This window comes from Budorcas taxicolor, chromosome 7, assembly GCF_023091745.1.
Source record: "Budorcas taxicolor isolate Tak-1 chromosome 7, Takin1.1, whole genome shotgun sequence".
In the NCBI taxonomy this organism is placed as follows: domain Eukaryota; kingdom Metazoa; phylum Chordata; class Mammalia; order Artiodactyla; family Bovidae; genus Budorcas; species Budorcas taxicolor.
In genome coordinates, this window is record NC_068916.1 from 58050615 (window position 1) to 58070897 (window position 20283).

Sequence of the window (20283 nt, forward strand, 5' to 3'; positions counted from 1 at the left end):
AGAAAGCCTTTCTCAGTGATCAATGCAAAGAAATAGAGGAAAACAATAGAATGGGAAAGACTAGAGATCTCTTCAGGAAAATTAGAGATACCAAGGGAACATTTCATGCAAAGATGGGCACAATAAAGGACAGAAATGGTATGGACCTGACAGAAGCGGAAGATTTTAGAAGAGGTGGCAGGAATACACAGAAAAACTATAAAGAAAAGATCTTCATAACCCAGATAATCACGATGGTGTGATCATTCACCTAGAGCCAGACATTCTGGAATGCGAAGCCAAGTTAGGAAGCATCACTACAAACAAAGCTAGTGGAGGTGATGGAATTCCAGTTGAGCTATTTCAGACCCTGAAATGATGCTGTGAAAGTGTTGCACTCGATATGCTAGCAAATTTGGAAAACTCAGCAGTGGCCACAGAACTGGAAAAGGTCAATTTTCATTCCAATCCCAAAGAAAGGTAATGCCAAAGATTGCTCAAACTACCACACAATTGTACTCTTCTCACAGGCTAGCAAAGTAATGCTCAAAATTCTCCAAGTCAGTCTTCGACAGTATGTGAACCGTGAACTTCCAGATGTTCAAGGTGGATTTAGAAAAGGCAGAGGAACCAGAAATCAAATTGCCAACATCTGTTGGATTGAAAAAGCAAGAGAGTTCCAGAAAAGCATCTATTTCTGCTTTATTGACTACACCAAAGCCTCTGACTGTGTGGGTCACAACAAACTGCGGAAAGTTCTTCAAGAGATGGGAGTATCATACCACCTTACCTGCCTCCTGAGAAATCTGTATGCAGGTCAAGAAGCAACAGTTAGAACAGGGTGTAGAACAATAGACTGGTTCCAAATCAGGAAAGGAGTATGTTGAGGCTATTTATTGTCACCTTGCTTATTTAACTTATACACGGAGTACATCATGAGAAACGCTGGGCTGGAAGAAGCACAAGCTGGAATCAAGATTGCCGGGAGAAATAGCAATAACCTCAGACATACAGATGACACCACCCTTATGGCAGAAAGCAAAGAACTAAAGAGCCTCCTGATGAAAGTGAAAGAGGAGAGTGAAAAAGTTGGCTTAAGACTCAACATTCAGAAAACTGAGATCATGGCATCCGGTCCCATCACTTTTTGGCAAATAGATGGGAAAACAGTGTAAACAGTGAGAAACTTTATTTTGGGGATCTCCAAAATCACTGCAGATGGCGACTGTAGCCATGAAATTAAAAGATGTTTGCTCCTTTGAAGAAAAGTTATGAGCAACCTAGACATCATTATTAGAAAGCAGAGACATTACTTGGCCAACAAAGGTTCGTCTAGTCAAAGGTATGGTTTTTGCAGTATTCATGTATGGATATGAGAGCTGGACTATAAAGGAAGCTGAATACTGAAGAATTGATGCTTTTGAATTATTAGAGTATAGAGAAGACTCTTGAGAGTCCCGTGGACAGTAAGGAGATCAAACAAGTCATCCTAAAGGAAATCAGTCCTGAATACTCATTGGAAGGACTAATGCTGAAACTGAAACTCCAATACTTTGGTCACTTGATGCAAAATACTGACTCATTTGAAAAGACCCTGATGCTGGGAAGGATTGTAGGCAGGAGGAGATGGGGATGACAGAGGATGAGATGGTTAGATGGCATCACTGACTCAATGGACATGAGTTTGAGTAAGCTCCAGGAGTCAGTGATGGACAGGGAAGCCTGGTGTGCTACAATCCATGGGGTTGCAAAGACACGACTGAGTGACTGAAGTGAACTGATGTGGAGATGTACTTACCACCCAGTAACTTTCTCATTAGGAGTAATGACAGGGGCCAACTACCATAATACCCTTTATCATCATATCAGCCTGTAGTTTAAACATGACAGGCCTGAGGCACAGAAGGTTAAAGCACTGACTGGGTATCAGACAGCCACACAGCTAGAACCTGAATCTTGATATAAAATGACTTTCATTTATTTCAGTTATAGATATCCTCCCACGATGGCCAACCAGAATGAATTTATAAATTGAAACAAACCTAGGGGATTGCTTTTCAGTAATATGTCAGACACTAATTAAAGGCCCAGCAGCGCATCCTGCTCTCTGAGAGCTGAGTCATTTCATTTCTCAGGGGCATTCGTCTTCACATCTGCTGTAGCCCATGCGTATCCCTTAGACTATGTTATTGCTAACGTCTTACGGGTTCAATACATAACACCTCTTCTTCCCTTGAGTAAATTACACAGTTCATCACTACTCTAGAGTTTGCTTGTCTTCCTCTATTCATTTTGATTCCAAGGACAGTTTCAATGACCTGCATCGACGTCTTTCACAATTTGTTTCACGGCTATAATCATCCTGACTCACTCTTCAGCCTTTTTTTAGATCAACTTCATTGTATGATACCTTGTAAGATAATTTTGGTTTACCTTTATAAAATATTAAAGTCATTGCCACTTTGATAACTTCACTTTCTGTCCAGGGTATAACATAACAGGAAAAATGTTCTAAACTAAGGCTTAATTGAACATTGAAAAGAATTTCTGCTGAAGTCTTAGGTGCCTAATTGGTAACTGGAATTGGCTTGCTTGTGTGTTTGCCCCGGTGCCTTTTCACTGAAGACTATAGCCCCAGCTTTCCCTATGGTTAATATTTTAGTACAAAGGTAGATTAGATGAACTACATTGCAGCTATTCTTAGGAAATGTGTATTTAAAAGCAAGTTTTATAATGATAAAAGTAATAAATATGAAAATACATATGAAAATAAAAACAGGAAGAAAAACAGTCACCCTCAGTATCTCAGCCACTGGATAACTCTTGCTAATATTTTGGGGAGTTTCCATAACTATCCTCATTCTTCATTCTGGCACCTCTCCTCTTTCTCACTCACTATATTTTTCTTTAAATTTCTTACTTTAATTTACTTATTTACTTTGTTAATTGTGTTTTTCTCATCATAAAGTAAATTTCTTGAGGACAGGGATTTTTTCCATTCTATTCACTTTTATATCTTCAGCACCCAACTTGTTAAATAAATGAATCCATTAAGTAGTTTTTATCTGTGCATGTGTACAAAAGGCATTTGATATATTTGAGATGATGCTTTACATGCTTCTGCATCTGCTGTTTCATTTATATCATGACAGTGTGTTATAATTTCTTAAAATTTATTGATTCCTTGAAAGTTTAATTTAGTGGCTCTGCAGTGCTATAACTTGAGCAGCCTATAATTTAACTGCACAGTTTTAACCATACCTAAATGACAAAATGCACTGATGTTCTCTTAGATTACAACTTCTTTTTTTTTAGTGTTTGATAATTTTTTAATCCTAAAAAATTATTTGTATGGCAGGAGCCAAGAGACACCATTCCTTATTTTGGTATAGTAAATCATCACTATAGTGAAATAATATTCAAAGCAGTTTGGTTTATTTATATGGGATTAATCTTAGGTATGAATATTACTTAAAAGTAAATGTTGACTTGAATGAGTTGTGGAGACTTTTGTACCATTTGCTCAAAACTAACTTTTTTTCTTCTTTTATCACTTTTTGTGAAAAATGTTACATAAAAGTTGGAATTTTAAACAGTGTGTGGTTAAGTGGCACAGTATATCCTTGTGCAGCAATCACCACTATCCATATCCAGAACTTTTTAATCATCCCAAGCAGAAACTCTGTACTTAAACATTGACACCTCAATTCCCCCTCCCTCTAGCCCTTGGTGTGGAGAAGGCAGTGGAACCCCACTCCAGTACTCTTGCCTGGAAAACCCCATGGATGGAGGAGCCTGGTGGGCTGCAGTCCATGGGGTTACAAAGAGTTGGACACGACTGAAGCAACTTAGCAGCAGCAGCACCTAGCCCTTGGTTATCTGTATTCTACTTTCTTTCTTGGTGAATGTGACTCTTCAAAGGTCCTCATTTAAGTATGATCATACAGTATTTCCTGTTTTGAGTCTGGATTATTCCACTTAGCATAATGTCTTCAAGTTTCATCCATGTTGTGTCAGAACTTCATTCCTTTTTTATAGCTGTAAAATATATATACATATATTATACATATATACCACTGTTAATCCATCTGTTGATGGACCCGTGAGTTGTTTCCATCTTTGGGCCATGGTGGATAATACTGGATGAATATTGGTGCCCAAACACCCATTTGAGTTCTTGTCAATTCTTTGGTGTCAATTCTAGGTGTGACTTGCTCAGAGGTGACTTGTAGAGTTCAGCCATTATAGGCATTTATCACGTGGGGCTGCATTTACCCTTACATGATGGTGAAGAGTAAGATTTCTATTCCCTTCAGAATATTTTTCCAGAAGGAACCCTGTAGTCAGCTAATGGCTAGAGTTAGGACTGGGCCTGAATCCTCAGTCCATATATCACTGATGGACATGCCAGAGTTTTGCTTATCCTTATTGGAGCTAGTGCTTAGAAGACCAGGATCTATCATTTTATCTTTGTTCAGAATTTGCTGACATCAAGCATACTCAATCATCAGCAGATTCAGTTAAGGAGAAAGAAAACACACTGCAGAAGTGCTTCCTGTTCATCTCCCTCCTCCAACTGCTGAGTCAGGCATAGTGGAGCCACCAAGGAATTCGAGACCTTCTCTTCAGGGATTTGAAAACCTCCTCTCCTGCTCTGCTTGACAATTTTCTCAGACTACTTTGTGAACAGCAGCACTATACATGTGCTCTTCAAGTTCTAGGAATATTCAGTTAGAGTTAGAAATCAGCCAATCTTTCTTGTGTCTTTTAACATTTCATTAGGTTTTAAAAAAAAAATGCCTCTCACACATGCCATTTTTTGTACGCTTTGATATGTGGAAAGCACACACTACTGTGTTAAGTAGTAGCCTGCTGAGTGTTGGAGTTGGACACTGCAAATTAGTTTTCTTGTATTAGTTTCTTAGGGCTCTGGCAGGAAGTATCACAAACTGGAGAGCTTTAAACAATGGAAATATTCACAGTTGTGGAGGCGAGGAGTCTGAAGTCAGGGTGTTGGTAGGGCCCTGCTCTGCATAGACCCTCCAGGGGAGCCTCCTCCCTTGCCTCTTCTAGCTGCTGGCAGCATCACTACGATCTCTAACTCCATCTTCGCATGGTCTTCTGTGTCTGTGTGCAGACTTCTGTCTTCTTACAAGGGCACCAGTCATTGGTTTAGGGGCCTAGCCTACCTTACTCTGGTACAACTTCATCCCTAACTTGGCTGAAAATATGAGTCTAAAAATGGTTTTAAAAAACACTAGCTAAGGTCACAAAGCAAATATGTGATAAACTGATGGCTATCTCGGATTCCTACTGTTAAATTTCCAAAAGGGGGGGAAAAAAAAACTCTTGTTTATTGAGCATCTATTATACTCTTGATGTATTCCTAATATACTTTACCTGATTTAGTTCCCACCAAAGCCCTAGGAGAAAAGTATCTGTTTTAAGGATGAGAAAAAATGGAAGTAAGACTTGCAGGGAGAGATGGTGAGTGAAACACATTCATCTCTCTCCAGTCCTTGGGAATCTGTAGGGTCACCTGTCTCTAGAAGTAGACAAGAAAGGGGATGCTAATTAAGGAGGATTGCCTAGATATCTATTCAAACACTGGTCAGGTCCTTCTACCACTTTGTCAAAAGAGAGAAACTAGTTATCTGTTCCCCAAACTGTTGTTTACCCTCTGGAGAGGAGGGAAAGACCTGGCCCACTGAGGGCCAGCAGTGCTTTGTGGAGAAAGGAAGAATCAGATAAATGAATGCATGCTGTGTGCACAGACCCTCAGCCCTCTTTCCCATTAGGCTCTGATAACACTGACACCAGGGGCCTCACTCCAGACAAACACCAGGTAGAGTGTCTTTCCTGGAACTTTTGATCAACCCAAGATGGAAGATATAAGTTAATCAACATCAGAGTTTTCTAACTCAGCACCCTAGCCTTTGCTAAGAATCAAACTTACTGGGAACAAGTTCCACCCTCACACTCAGAACTTTCAAAGAGACGTTTAGATTTTCCCACTTAAAAATGAACAGAAAACCAAGGATTTTCTGACATATGGGAAAAGCTTCTACTAGGACTGACAGATACTGAAACACCTGAACAGAAAAAAAAGACACTTAAGGAAAACTATCAGAGATATATGATACTGTGACAAGTTTTTTCATGAAAAAATAGGATAATGAGAGCAACATTCATAGACCAAAAATTAGTGTAAAAGGAAAAAGTTACAACAAGAATGGAAAATCCCAAAGAAGGCTTAGATGACAAATTTAAGGAAATTTCCCATAGTAATGTGCAAATAGAGATAGAAAACAGAAGGGTAAATATAAGAAAATTTAAGAGCCACTCTAAAAATTCTAGTTTCAAATAACAGTAGGTACAAAAGGAGAGAAAGATAAAGGAAGGAAACCATCACTTACTAATTTAAGGAAAAAAGAAAAGCCCAGAACGTCTCCAGATTGAATGAATTTATCAAGTGCCCAGCACAACAAATAAAATAAACCCACATAATCATGAAGTTTCAAAACACTCATCACAAATACGCAATCCTGCAAGGTCCAGAGAAGACAACTGTTCATCAGAGGTCTGCCATCAAAATAGCTTTAGAGTTAACAGTAACACAAAAAGAAACTAAGGAGGGCCAGGCCTCAAAATTTTGAAGGAAAATAATTTCCAGCCTAATATTCAATAATCAGACAAACTCAATCGAGTGGGAGGAGAATAAACTATTTTGCATATATACAAGACTTCAAAAACTTACCTCCCATGCAATTCTCCTCCTTACAAAACTGTTATAGGATACACTCCACGGAAATAAGAGAATCCAACAAGAGGGAGACAGTGCAGGCAATAAGCAAGGATTCTGTCATTAAAGAAAACCAATGAATGATAAGCCCAGGGGAGAGGGAAACAGGGAGCCCTAGGATGACAGCTGTGAAGCAAAAAAGAATAAACAGTCTAGATTGGAGGCGTCTGGTAGAGATATTTTCAGGAAGATGATCATGTGGTTGATGCACTTGAACATGTTAGAGGGTATTTAGACCACTAGAGAAGACTTTGAGATTGAATTACTAAAGAGGATACAGAAAAGCAAGCAAGTGTAAACAAGACAATTATTAACTGAGGAGGTGGGGGTAAATGTGCAAGAAGGGAAACCCAATTGTGGTTTACAACATTACTCAGGTGTGCATACTGTTTCCATACTCATAAAAATGGAAATACTGAATACTGATCTAATTGAAATCATTATATCAGATACAGCTGTCTTAGAAAGATGGGAGCCTGTTGGGGTAAGGTCAAAAGACCAAGGAACTGAACTAAATGCCTACCTGCCATCTTGAAAATTCATTAACTAATTCCTAAAACTGACCAAAAAAAAATCATCCTATTTAGATTATATGGCAGAAACTACTAAATTTATTAACTCAAAGAGGTAAGAGTGTTAGCTTCTTGGCCAGGAGAGATTGGAGAATGAGACAAGTGGATCTCAGGACTAACATCAGTGTTTTGTAACAAACCATTTAGAACTCTGACTTTTAAACCTGTTTATCCATGTAGAACAGAGAAGGCAACAGCACCCCACCCCAGGACTCTTGCCTGGAAAATCCCATGGACAGAGGAGCCTGGTGGGCTGCCGTCTGCGGGGTCGCACAGAGTTGGACACAACTGAAGCGACTTAGCAGCAGCAGCAGCATACATGTAGAAAGACATAGATACATAATTTTGATAAAAATATCAATGTCTAAAAGACAGAAAAACTAATCAAGATATCAGTCATTGTTTTCTTTAGATGATTGAATTCAAACAAAAAACTCTTGACAAGCACCTTTGATATGCCTTATTTTCATCTAGCCCTCCTAATATCCTTAGAAGGGATACTAAACGCAATCAGTTTTACAGGGAAGAAAATTTAAACTCAGAGAGGTTAGGTTAACTACCTTAAAGTTAATAGCTAGTAAACAGTGCAGTCAAAACCCAAACCCAGAGTTTCATGTTCATAACCACTCTAGTGTATTACAAAACTTTCAGGACTCATCTATACTATCAAAACCTCAGAACCCACTGGAGCCACACAAAGTCAGTTTCAAGTCCAAACCCTACCCCTGGGAGATTTAACATTTTGGGGTCTCCATAACTCATCCATAAAGGAGCAATAATATGATCGCCTTACAGTGTAAGGACTAATTAGGGTAATATATATAAAGTACTGGGTCAGTACCTAGACACATGCATGTGCTCAGCTGTGTCTGACTCTTTGTGAGCCCATGGACTGTAGCCCGCCAGGCTCTCTGTCCGTGGGATTTTCCAGGCAACAGTACTGGAGTGGGTGGCCATTTTCTTCTCCAGGGGATCTTCCCCACTCAGGGACTGAACCAGCATCTCCTGCATTGGCAGGCAGATTCTTAGCCAGTGTGCCACCAGGAAGCTCTATGCATGGATGTACATAATACGTAATGATTATAATCATCAACTTTGACCTAAGATGTGTCACAGTGCAGGCAACAGAGGCCTACTGATTATTTATAAAACACCACTAATAATTAGCTTCAGATTCACTGAGGACAGGGGCAGAGGTGAAAAGGTTTAAGGCCATGGAAATCAGATAAATAACATTGACTGAGAGACTCTTCACACTAGGTTTAGGTCACTCAGTACGTACATCCCTGCCTGCCCTCTACTGCTTGGTTACCTGTTCAGCTCTTACCCTTTCTGCAAGGCCCAAATGAAATGCTGCCTTTCCTTGCAGCTCTTTTATCTTCTACAGTAGGAAAAAATTTCTCCCACCTTAGAGCTCTGTAGCTTTTAGTGGATGAAACAGTGGTTCATAAATCAAGCCCTGCAGACTGGTTCCTGGCAGGTTCTATCAGAAGCCCTCAGGGAGTAGATTAAAATACAGATTCTTAAGTCTAGCCTCCAGAGTTTGATTCAGGTGAGGCCCATGAAACTCATTTTTGAACAGTGTTTAAAATGTTTTAACAGTGTTTAAAACATGTTAACAGTGTTTTCTGTTATTTTGATGGGTGGACACATTTGGGAATCCCTGTGGTAACACCAAGGCTGTCAGTACCTAGGAATTCCTTTACACTGCAGTCATTCATGTGTATGTTTCTTACATTTTCCTGGGAGATTATCTTTCTGATACTCCAATTCAATATAAGGATAAAAATAAGAAACAGAGGAAGTCCCTTGTAACATTTTCCTCACGCCTTAATCCTCTCTCCGATGATGTTTTGGTGCATTCTCAGGATGAAACTGATTTCCTCCCTACAGCAGTGCTGCTTGTGTTACTTGGAACTTGAGTGAGTTTTGCTAAAAAACTAAAAATTTCAAAATTACTGGAAGAATATCATGATGCCTGCAGAATTATCGAGATAGGACCCATCTGGGTATGAAGCTGCATACTTTAATGCTATCAGGGCCTCATTTTTATTGTATGAGTCTACTTTATTCCGTGTGTTGGTTTCATTTCCTGGGACCTCCTGACCTGTTTTGGTTTTGTTTTGTTTTCCCATTTGGCCAGATCTGTTTTCCTATGCAGAAAGCTTTGTGATAGCAGAGGAAGTGTGCATTTCCAGTTCCGAAAACCCTGCATGTGAAGGATGTAGATGGAATGGCTCGGGTCACAGTCCCACTCCCAGACCAGGGCTTCTGGCAAGGAGCGGGGGACAGGATGAGTGACAGATACCAGTGACGCACACGGTTGGTGGGACCACTGTTGTTAAGATAGGATCCATGAAAGAGAGATACTGCTTAAGAGAAGAAGCCAGAAAAATGGGCACTATGGTGAGATAAAGGCTTTCCCTGACTCTGGGCCGCAGATCCTTCTTTCTCAGGCACCGCTACCTACGTGTAATGGGCTGCAGTGGAGAACAGCATTGGAGGACAGCTCTGGACTCCACCATTCTGCCCCATGCTTACACTGTGGCCCTGGAAAAATTCATTACTTCAGGGTACAGTTTGCTCAGCTTTAAGAAAAGGGCAATAATAGTAGTACTGTTTCATTGGATTGATGGGAAATTGAAATAATATATCTATCTAACAGGCTTAGACTAATGCCCGATATTCCTTACAAAAATATTAGATATTAGCTAAATAGTAACAGATATTAATTATTTTGTTGTTAGATAATATTAGATATTAACAGATATGAATTATTCTGTTGTCCCACGAGGCTGTTGGCCCCAGGAAAGTAGGCAGCCTTGGCTTGCTTTCTCCCCAGCACAGAGCACAGTGCCTGGTTGTTGCTGTGCAAGCCATCAGCACACAGACCAAGTACAGTGAGCAACGTCTGCACCTGAACTCCACCTAAGTGTCTATTCTGTTGTACTGGGCGGAAGGGGGAGGGATTACACACACACACACACACACACTCACACACACACACACACAGAGACACTTCCCCCTGCCCCCCGCCCTCTCTCAACTGGAGTGAAGAAACATGTAACCAGCTAAGCCATCACTGTTTCCATGTTGAATTGACTTTGCCTTCAGAGAATTATAGCCTGCCCCAGTGTCATGTTTAAGCAGCCAATGTGTGTGCTGAATCAATTGGGACCGGGCAATGGCGACCCACTCCAGTACTCTTGCCTGGAAAATCCCATGGACAGAGGAGCCTGGTAGGCTGCAGACCATGGGGTCGCTAAGAGTCGGACACGACTGAGCGATTTCACTTTCACTTTCCTGCATTGGAGAAGGAAATGGCAACCCACTCCAGTGTTCTTGCCTGGAGAATACCAGGGACGGGGGAGCCTGGTGGGCTGCTGTCTATGGGGTCGCACAGAGTCGGACACGACTGAAGCAACTTAGCAGCAGCAACATTGGTACTTAACATTGTGCAATATAAGTGGAGTGTTTACTAAATAAATTGTCAGCATAAGCAAGATATGGAGGGCTGGCTTCAAGACGATATTCTTCCAAAGCACTTAAAAGTATCCACTTATTAGCAATCACATTGGCATGACAGCATGCAAAGAAGTGATCAATTGTTTTAACTTTTCATTTAAGTAGTAGCAGGAGTTTTTAGAATTGTTATAACTTGAAAACTTTTTTGTTCCGTATATCTTGAATATATATAGCATAATTTATTCTAAGGTTATATTTTAGAAGATGTCAAAAGCTATTAAAATACAAGTACATGCTTTTAACCAGAAAAACGCCTTTTTAAAAAAGATCTAGGTCCAGAAGAACAAAAAGGGGAAGATTAATACATTTGACTATATAAAATTGGACTCTGTAAAATATAAATTTAACACAAGTTTTCTACATTGTTAAAAATGTTTAAGTCAAAAGCCAAATGGACAGCCTAGAAAAATATGCCCAAGATGTACTAGAGAGAAAGTTAATATACTTAGCATTTTAAATTCACTTGCAAATAAATAAAAATAATAACTCATTAAAAGAAAAAAATATGTGAATAGGCAGTCCTTTGAAAAAATAAATGTAAATGAAGATATGAGACTTCACTCATTAGAAAAATACAGCTGACCTTCGAACAACAATTTGTGGGTCACTAATATTTGGATTTTTTTCAATAAATACATATCACAATAGTACACAATCTACCTTTGATTGAATCCATAGATATGGAACTCAAATATGGAGGAAACTTAGATATGGAGGGCAGAATGGTAAATTACATGTAGAGTTTTGCTTAGAGCAGGGTTGGCACCCCAGCTCCCCACCATGTTCTTCAAGAGTCAACTGTATAAAGGTAAATCAATAATTCAATTTTTTTTGTTAGATCAAGGACAGTTGATATCACAGTGTTGGCAGGGCAATGGACAAGCTAACACAAGCTAAGTAATGGACACATTACTGAATGAGATTTGGTATAACATCTTTGAGGAGCTATTTACAGTATCTTTTAAATTGGAAAATCCATTCTATATTTGTCCCAGAAGATCTACTTTTATAAAGACAGCCTACAACATATGCACATAAGCTGATCAAGGATGTTTGTGAGATTATTGCAGGTAATAACAGGTAATCAAATCATCTTTGGAAGTCCATCAGTTGGCTAAATCTTTTATGGTATATTTATGCAAGAAAATACAAAGAAACTATTTAAAATAATTACATATAGAGCTATATGTAATGGTATGAAAGGACAGAAACAATTATGTAGAAAGTGCTTATAATCTACAATCATATAGGAATGCTATTACCTTGCTATTGCTGTCAAACGGGAATACCTGTAGTATGCAGGGAAAAAAATATCTTGACAGATACAGAAGAATTGGTTAACAGTAATTGCCTTCTAGGACTAGAACTAAAATTTTGGAAGGGAAGAATACTTCATTTTCTCTAAATAATTGTACTTTTTATCATTTGTAATTTTTAGTTTTCAGTGGGCCAGACATTATACTTCTGACATTATACCTCATTTTCAAAACCACCTGTGAGTCAAGTTTAATGAGCTCTGTTTTACAGATGGGGACCTTGTGATTTAAAAAAAAAAAAAATGTAGTAGCTTATCTAAGGCCCCACTGCTGGTGTCCTTTTTCTCTCAGCAATAGAAAGGTTCACAGAAATATCTAGAAGGGTGGTTCTCGGAAATCTCACACATGTTCATGATTTGGTACTTATGAAGGCTGGCATCTTTCAAAGGAAAAAAATAAAATTTTCCAAATATTTCTACCTCAAAAGAAGAAAAAAGAATGGGTTTTCTGCTTTACTTTCTAGGATGTTTTTCTCCCAAATTCCAAATGTCAGGGTGGTATAACGAAGTCTAAAACGTGTTTCCTGTTTTCTTTCCTTCAACACTGTTTATAGACCAGAATGTTGAGATGAAAAGAGGTAGAAGGAAGGAAATAAAGAGCATCAGCCCTGGAGCCACCATCAGTAGACTTCTGTTTAGGAAAAGACTTGGGAAAGCCTGACTTGTGATTCTAGAAGGAGACACAAAGCAGTCTCACCTTGCTTCCCCCCATTCTACCTCTGGGATGGGTGGATACACAGTAATGATAACTGCAAGACAACTATAAAAACATAGATAAGAGTGTGGGTCCAGGATCAGAAAGGTGTATATGAATTTACATGATGGTGAGTTGCTTCTGTCCACTCCTCCACTCAAGTATTGAGTGTGACTTTGTGGCAACAGTCAACCGCTGTCCCCTCAGTTAGTCCTACTGGACATGTGACTGATAAATTTGACCTGCCAATGAGCTGAGTATGATTTTAGTGCCTAAACTTTTGTTTCTCACTCAATGGTCCTTAAATGCAATTCATGAGCTTCCTTGGGTGCTCACACAAGGGAAAAAAATATTGGGTTGGACTTTTCAACAGACTCTCTTGATTTTCAAATGGGGTAGCTTCATAGAGAATTTACATCTGTAGTTTTGACTAAACAAGTTTTGCTTACTTTCTGGCTTGTGAAACTATTCCCAAGATAAGTGATTCACTGTACTAGTAATGCTGTGCTGTGCTTAGTTATGCAGTCATGTCCAACTCTTTGAGGCCCAGGGACTGTAGCCAGCCAGGCTCCTCTGTCCACGGGAATTCTCCAGGTAAGAATACTGGAGTGGGTTTCCATGCCCTCCTCCAGGAGATCTTCCCAACCCAGGGATCAAACCCAGGTCTCCTGCATTGCAGGGAGATTCTTTACCATCTGAGCTGCCAGGAAAGCCCATACTAGTTATAATTATTATTTCATCTCTAGGCTGAGCATGCCTATCTATAAAAACCATAAGGTTATTTCAAGGATACAATGAGACATACAAAGGAAATGTATGTAACAGGTTCCTGATGCATACAGACTTTGTGTCTGGTTGATTAATGGAGAATGTACACCTATTCAAAAGAAAAACTCTAAAGGAAGTCCTTTTAAAATACTTAGGTTTTAAAATACTACGCGTGGTATCATAACATTAGGATCCATTCAGCTTTGTCTGTTAACCTGATATACCCCCAGGCAGCCTTAAGGATACTCCAGTGACATGATGGTGACTAAGACTGGGGTAGAAGACCAATGTGAAAGGAAGACTCTGGAGCAGAGAAGAAGGTATAGGAGGTTGAGCTGCTGTTGCCTGTTGGCTTCCCATTAGGCCACATTTCCTGGCCTAGCCTCAGCGTAAATGAGAACCAGGTTTTGTCTCTCCTTATACTCAACCACTACCTTCAAACCCTACAAAGGCCCATCATCTAATAGGGCTTCCAGAAGGCCTTTTCATTTTCTTGGCACCAGAGCTCCTCCATGAACCAGAAAGAAAGTTTTAAAACACGCTACAAGGCTAAGAAACAAAAAGAAGACACAACAAAGGTTAGCTTTGCTTTAGAGATTGAAGAAAGCACTGCTTCAAGACCACCACACCACAGACTACAAAGCCCAGATGTGTAGAAATAACATGGACAGCTGCCATTTACCTCCATGTTGCCTGATAATATCCATGTACTCTTGCCTGGAAAATCCCATGGATGGAGGAGCCTGGAGGGCTGCAGTCCATGGGGTCGCAAAGAGTCAAACACGACACAGTGACTTCCCTTTCACTTTTCACTTTCATGCATTGGAGAAGGAAATGGCAACCCACTCCAGTGTTCTTGCCTGGAGAATCCCAGGGACGGGGGAGCCTGGTGGGCTGCCGTCTATGGGGTCACACAGAGTCGGACACGACTGAAGTGAGTTAGCAGCAGCAGCAACAGTAGTACTAGTAAAAGTAATTAGTTCCAGTTCATATTCTAAGTACTTTACATACGTACTCATTTCATCTTACTACAAACCCTATGAGGTATATATTATTTTCATCCCTATTTTACCGATGAAGAAACAGAGCATAGAAATAAATTACCAGGATTGCACAGCTATTAATTGTAGGAGCTGGAATTTGAACATGGATATTCTGTCTCCAGAGACTGTTTTCAATCTCAAGGGTTGGCAAACTTTTTGTAAAGTAAATATTATTTTTAAAATCCTTTAAAAATGTAGAACCTATCGTAGCTCACAGGAGGTACAAAAACAAGTTGCAGGCCCATTGTGGCTTGTGGGCCATTTGTAATCTGTTAGGTAATACTATACAGGTTGACCAAATTTTAAGCACAGTGGCTATGCTATATCATACTCCTTTAAGGCAAACCCTACATGCCTATAATAGGATTTCTGTTGACAATATAATCCACAGTTCTGATGTCATCTCTCTCGTTTTTTCTGAATCTATGAGGCTTGGTTGCCTTTTCCATCTGCCTTCCTTCAAATTAGTAATGCTGTTGGATATTTAAGAAGGGACTATATGGATAGTATAAGAGCTTATTTTCCATTCACTTTCAACCAGTTATTGGCTTTCTATCACTTATTGGGTGTATTATTATTCAGGGAAGTAACTTTGGGCAATATGGCATCATTCTTTGATTGATTAACTAGAAATAAAGGCATAAATAAGATGCAGTTTCTCTAAAATTTTAAGATTGTCACTTTTCTGGGACATTAATTGACAGTTCTGCTAGTAGACATTTATCAGCAACCTGGCATCTAATCCTTTATTATTTTCATTAAAGCTTAAAATGGCTTATAAAAAGACATGGTTCGTGAAATGGATTAAAATCACAATGGAAGCTCATGCTTCTAGGTATCTGCTATATAGTGATACTTGGAGAAGCAAAACATAGTCATAGCATTTTAAGCTAGGCTGCACATGAAGGAACCACTGTGAGTTACTAGATTTGCTAGAGGTGAAATCTTGGGCTTGCAAATAAATCTTGATTTTTTTTTTTTTAACACTTTTGTAGTTCATGAAGTCTAACTCAGCTTCATGTAATGAATATGATGAAATCATTGCATTGGTTATTTCAATTTGAAATTTAAGAGGAAACTTATAAAAAGAGTTTTTCAATTTATGTTGACAAGTCATATTAAAATATAGACAAAAAATTACCTCTTGATACCGTACATATCTATCTACACACATTATGTAAAACCAAAGCAAAAGTTTCAGAGTCAATACTACTGTAACTACATTTAAGACATTTTTGTTATTTTCTTATCTATTCTATCCCATTTGACTTTTCAATGCTTTTTACTACCACTAAATTGATTTATTACCACTAACTTATTAATGACTCTTCACTCAGTTTGAAAAATACTTCCTTAGAAGATCCATGTTCTCACATGGCTCTTGTTTATAAGAAGCAATTGTTTGGGGGTTCTTCTCTATCTTTACAGCTTACTTTGATTTATGGCCAAATAAATACATGTGTAAACCACTGTACCAGGCTCTATGGGAAGTACAAAGAGATGCCTTCAACTATTTCAAGTCAGGGATTTTCTGAGTTGCCAGGAAAACACAGATGAAACAAAGATTACTAAACAACATATAATCTCTGCCCTCATAGAGTTTCTGATGTAGCAAATAAACTCAGAACCAAGGAGTTGGAGAAGATAACATAGTCAAGTGAATGACTTAAGTAAATAGCTTTATTAGCATTTTTCCATATAAAAAGGTATTTTCTTGTCTAGAAAGGTTCTTTTTTTTCTTTTTTTTTTTTACAGATAAGAAAATAAGGACTCAGAATCTGTCATTCAGGTTTAAAGACTTAAGTATAAGACAAGACATCGTAAAATTCCTAGAAGAGAACATAGGGAAAACATCCTCTGACATAAACTGTAGCAATGTTTTAAGACAGTCTCCCAAGGCAGCAGAAATAAAAGCAAAAATAAGCAAATGGGACTTAATCAAACTTACAAAGTTTTGCACAGCAAAGGAAACCATAAAGAAAACAAAAAGACAGCCTACAGACTAGAAGAAAATACTTGTAAACAATGTGACTGACTAGGGCTTAATTTCCAAAATACACTTCCAAAAACAGCTTGTACAACTCAACAAAAAAACCAAACCCAATCAAAAAATGGACAGAAGACATTAATAGACATTTCTCCAACAAAGACATACAAATGTCCTATAGGCACATGTCAAGGTGCTCATCATCACTAATTATTCAGTTCAGTTCAGTCTCTCAATCGTGTCCAACTCTTTGTGACCCCATGAATCGCGGAACGCCAGGCCTCCCTCCGTCCATCACCAACTCCTGGAGTTCACCCAAACTCATGTGCATCGAGTCGGTGATGCCATCCAGCCATCTCATCCTCTGTCGTCTCCTTCTCCTCCTGCCCCCAATCCCTCCCAGCATCAGAGTCTTTACCAATGAGTCAACTCTTCGCATGAGGTGGCCAAAGTATTGGAGTTTCAGCTTTAGCATCAGTCCTTCCAGTGAACACCCAGGACTGATCTCCTTTAGAATGGACTGGTTATTAGACAAATGCAAAGCAAAACTACAAGGAGAGACTGAAAACCAGCTAGAATGGCCATTATTAAAAAGTTTATTTACGTGAAGAGCTAATTCACTGGAAAAGACCCTAATGCTGGGAAAGACTGAGGGCAAGAGGAGAAGAGGGTGATGGACTATAAGATGTTTGGGTGGCATCATGACTCAATGGACATGAATTTGAGCAAACTCAGGGAAATAGTGAAAAACAGGGAAGCCTGGCATGCTGTGGTTCACGGAGTAGCGGAGAACTGGACACAACTTGGTGACTGAACAACTACACACAACAAATGCTAGCAGGGGTGTGGCGAAAAAAGGAACTCTGTTACACTACTGGTGGCAATGTAAATTGGCGCAGCCACTATGGAAAACAGTATAAACGTCCCTCAAAATACAGATTTGCCATATGATCCAGCAATCCCATGCCTGGGCATATATCCAGACAAAACTATAGTTCTAAAAGATATAGGCAACCTTATGTTCATAGCAGCACTATTTACAATAGTCAAGACATGGAAGCAATCTAAATGTCCACTGACAGAGGACTGGATAAAGAAGATGTGGTATAATTATATGATGGAATATTACTCAGGTTAAAAAGGAAATAAATAATACCATCTGCAGAAACATGGATGGACTATATATCAAGCTAAGTGAAGTAAGTCAGACAAAGACGATCATATGATATCATTTTTATGTAGAATCTTTAAAAAGTGATATAAATGAACATATTTATGAAAGAGAAACAGACTCAGACAGAGAGAACAGACTTGTGGTTGCCAAGTGGGAAGAGTAGGAATGGGAGGGATGGATTGGGAGTTTGGGATTAGCAGATGCAAGCTATTTTATATAAAATGGATAAACAACAAGGTCCTACTGCAATACAGGATGCTATATTCAGTATTATGTGATAAACAACTAAATCATACTGCTGTATAGGAGAAATTAACATGACACCTTAAATCAACTATAATTCAATAAAATATTAAAAAATAGTTTGTCATTTATCAGAGTAATACCATTCTTTTCAGGTTAAATCCAGAATTATTTGTGATAGACATGCTGTCTCACATGATTAAATGGCTTTTTTTTTTTGGCTTAAATAAAGTGAGTTGTGTGTTAAGTAATGATTATGAAGTCACATTATAAAAATATTTCAACCTTGAGAAAGCTTGGAAGATGAGTGGTTCTGTTACTCATCTTTCTTTCCTTCAAAAGGAGCTAATCCGGTTAATTTTGAAATCAATAAATCATGTCTTTTAAAGAGAAGAATAGAACCTTTCAGTATTTTGCAATTTTTTCTGATTAAATTCTTAAAAGCCCTCATTTGGAATTTAACTTATCTAAATCCTTATTTCAAAAAGCAGGAAAGACAGTGGACATTTTCTCAATTCAAGATCATCAAGGCACATAACCAAAGCTTGTCACCTTTCTGGAAGAATCTATACTTTGTTCTCTTCACCAAGCATTTCTTGAGCACTGAACCAAGAGACCATGCTATCATAAACTAAATATTTATTGCTTCTGACTCCTGGAAGGAAATATTTTTTTTAATTGACATATAGTTGATTTAAAATGTATCTATAAAAATATTAAATCAATATGTTATATACTTAAAATGTATTAGTTTCAAGTATATGACATAGTGATTTAATATTTTTATAGATTATACTCCATTTAAAGTTAAAGAGTAGAAATGGGATTTCTGGGGGTGGGGGGCCACATCATGTGGCATGTGGGATCTTAGTTCTCTAATCAGGGATCAAACCCGAGTCCCCTGCAGTGAAAGCAATGAATCCTAAGCACTGGACTGCCAGGAATTCCCTCAGGGTGGAATATTTAAATGACGGATGTAAAAGATCATCTCAACTTCAAATGAATTTTATCAAATAGACTTTAATGCTCATATTTATCCTCCTCTGTTAGATATTTATGCCTTGGGAATCAACTCATTCTATAAATTTACATGTGTAATAGTTTCCTACTTGGGAAAATTGAAATCATTTTGATACATGAAAGAGTGGTTGTAATGAGAAAACAGACAAGGAGAAGATTTTTAAAGTGCAACCCTTAGTGGCAATGTATGCACAGAGGACCAGCTCTCTGGCCACCTATGTAAAACCCCTGTTATACACACTTAGATCCCCACGGTTTCTGTCCTTCTTAACTTTCAGTGAGAGTTTTAATTGTCCATTCATTTAGTGACTATTTAATCCATCGGAGTCTCTCTATGGAGCCCTCACTGGACCACAGTCTGAAAAGCAGAGACTCAATTTCTACTCTATTACTTCTATAGCCCCTAGTACTAAGCACAGTGATTAAGTGTTCAAGAAATGTCTACAGATGAATGAACGGTCGTGTTAAAGTAGTCTAGAATGTTGTTTACATAAGGTACTTAAGTTTAGTTCAATCTTTATATATTACTCATTAGTTACTAAAGAGCAACTGAATTACTCATGATGTTCTTTTTGTTTTGCAGTCAACTTTGACCACTTTGAAATTTTGCGAGCCATTGGGAAAGGCAGTTTCGGGAAGGTAAGAACCAAAATGATTAACCACTAGCAGAGAGTATGTAGCTCAGAGAGCCCAAGAATGTTCAGATGAGTTACTGGGACCGCAATAAATATGAGATGTTTATATAAAAGTATTACCACACTTTGAACAAAGTATGTGACAGGCAGCTATGTAACAAATATGTATGCTTTCAGAATTATCTCAAAGTCAAATCAGTTTACTCATTGGAGTTTCACACTTTCTCTAACAGGAAGAGTAAGGTTTCATAATCATTTTCAAATTGTACCAGTACCTTCAGTAACAGTTATCTTGTCCGTGTAAGAATTAAATCTTTCCATGAAGGACAATTGTACCATATTTTTTTTTTTAAAGACCTACTGTAAAAAAAAAAAAAAAAAAAAAAGCCTAGCATAGAACATACACATTCAGTCTAATTTTTTATAAGAATCTTCCAGATTCAAATCCTGATTGGTTTCTTTGTGGAGACAAACTTAACAGAATATCTCATATTTCGTATTAAACTTGCGTTTAGAATCACCTGCT

The 20283-nt window shown here is 38.4% G+C and overlaps 1 protein-coding gene across 1 annotated transcript in view; it reads left to right on the forward strand.

The window, feature by feature from the left end:
- The window catches only part of STK32A (serine/threonine kinase 32A), a 126305-nt gene that overhangs the window by 11985 nt on the left and 94037 nt on the right, over positions 1–20283 (forward strand). The window contains exon 2 of the mRNA XM_052643631.1: positions 19706–19761. Coding sequence (XP_052499591.1) covers positions 19706–19761 — 56 coding nt within the window. The remainder of the gene's footprint in view (positions 1–19705; positions 19762–20283) is intronic.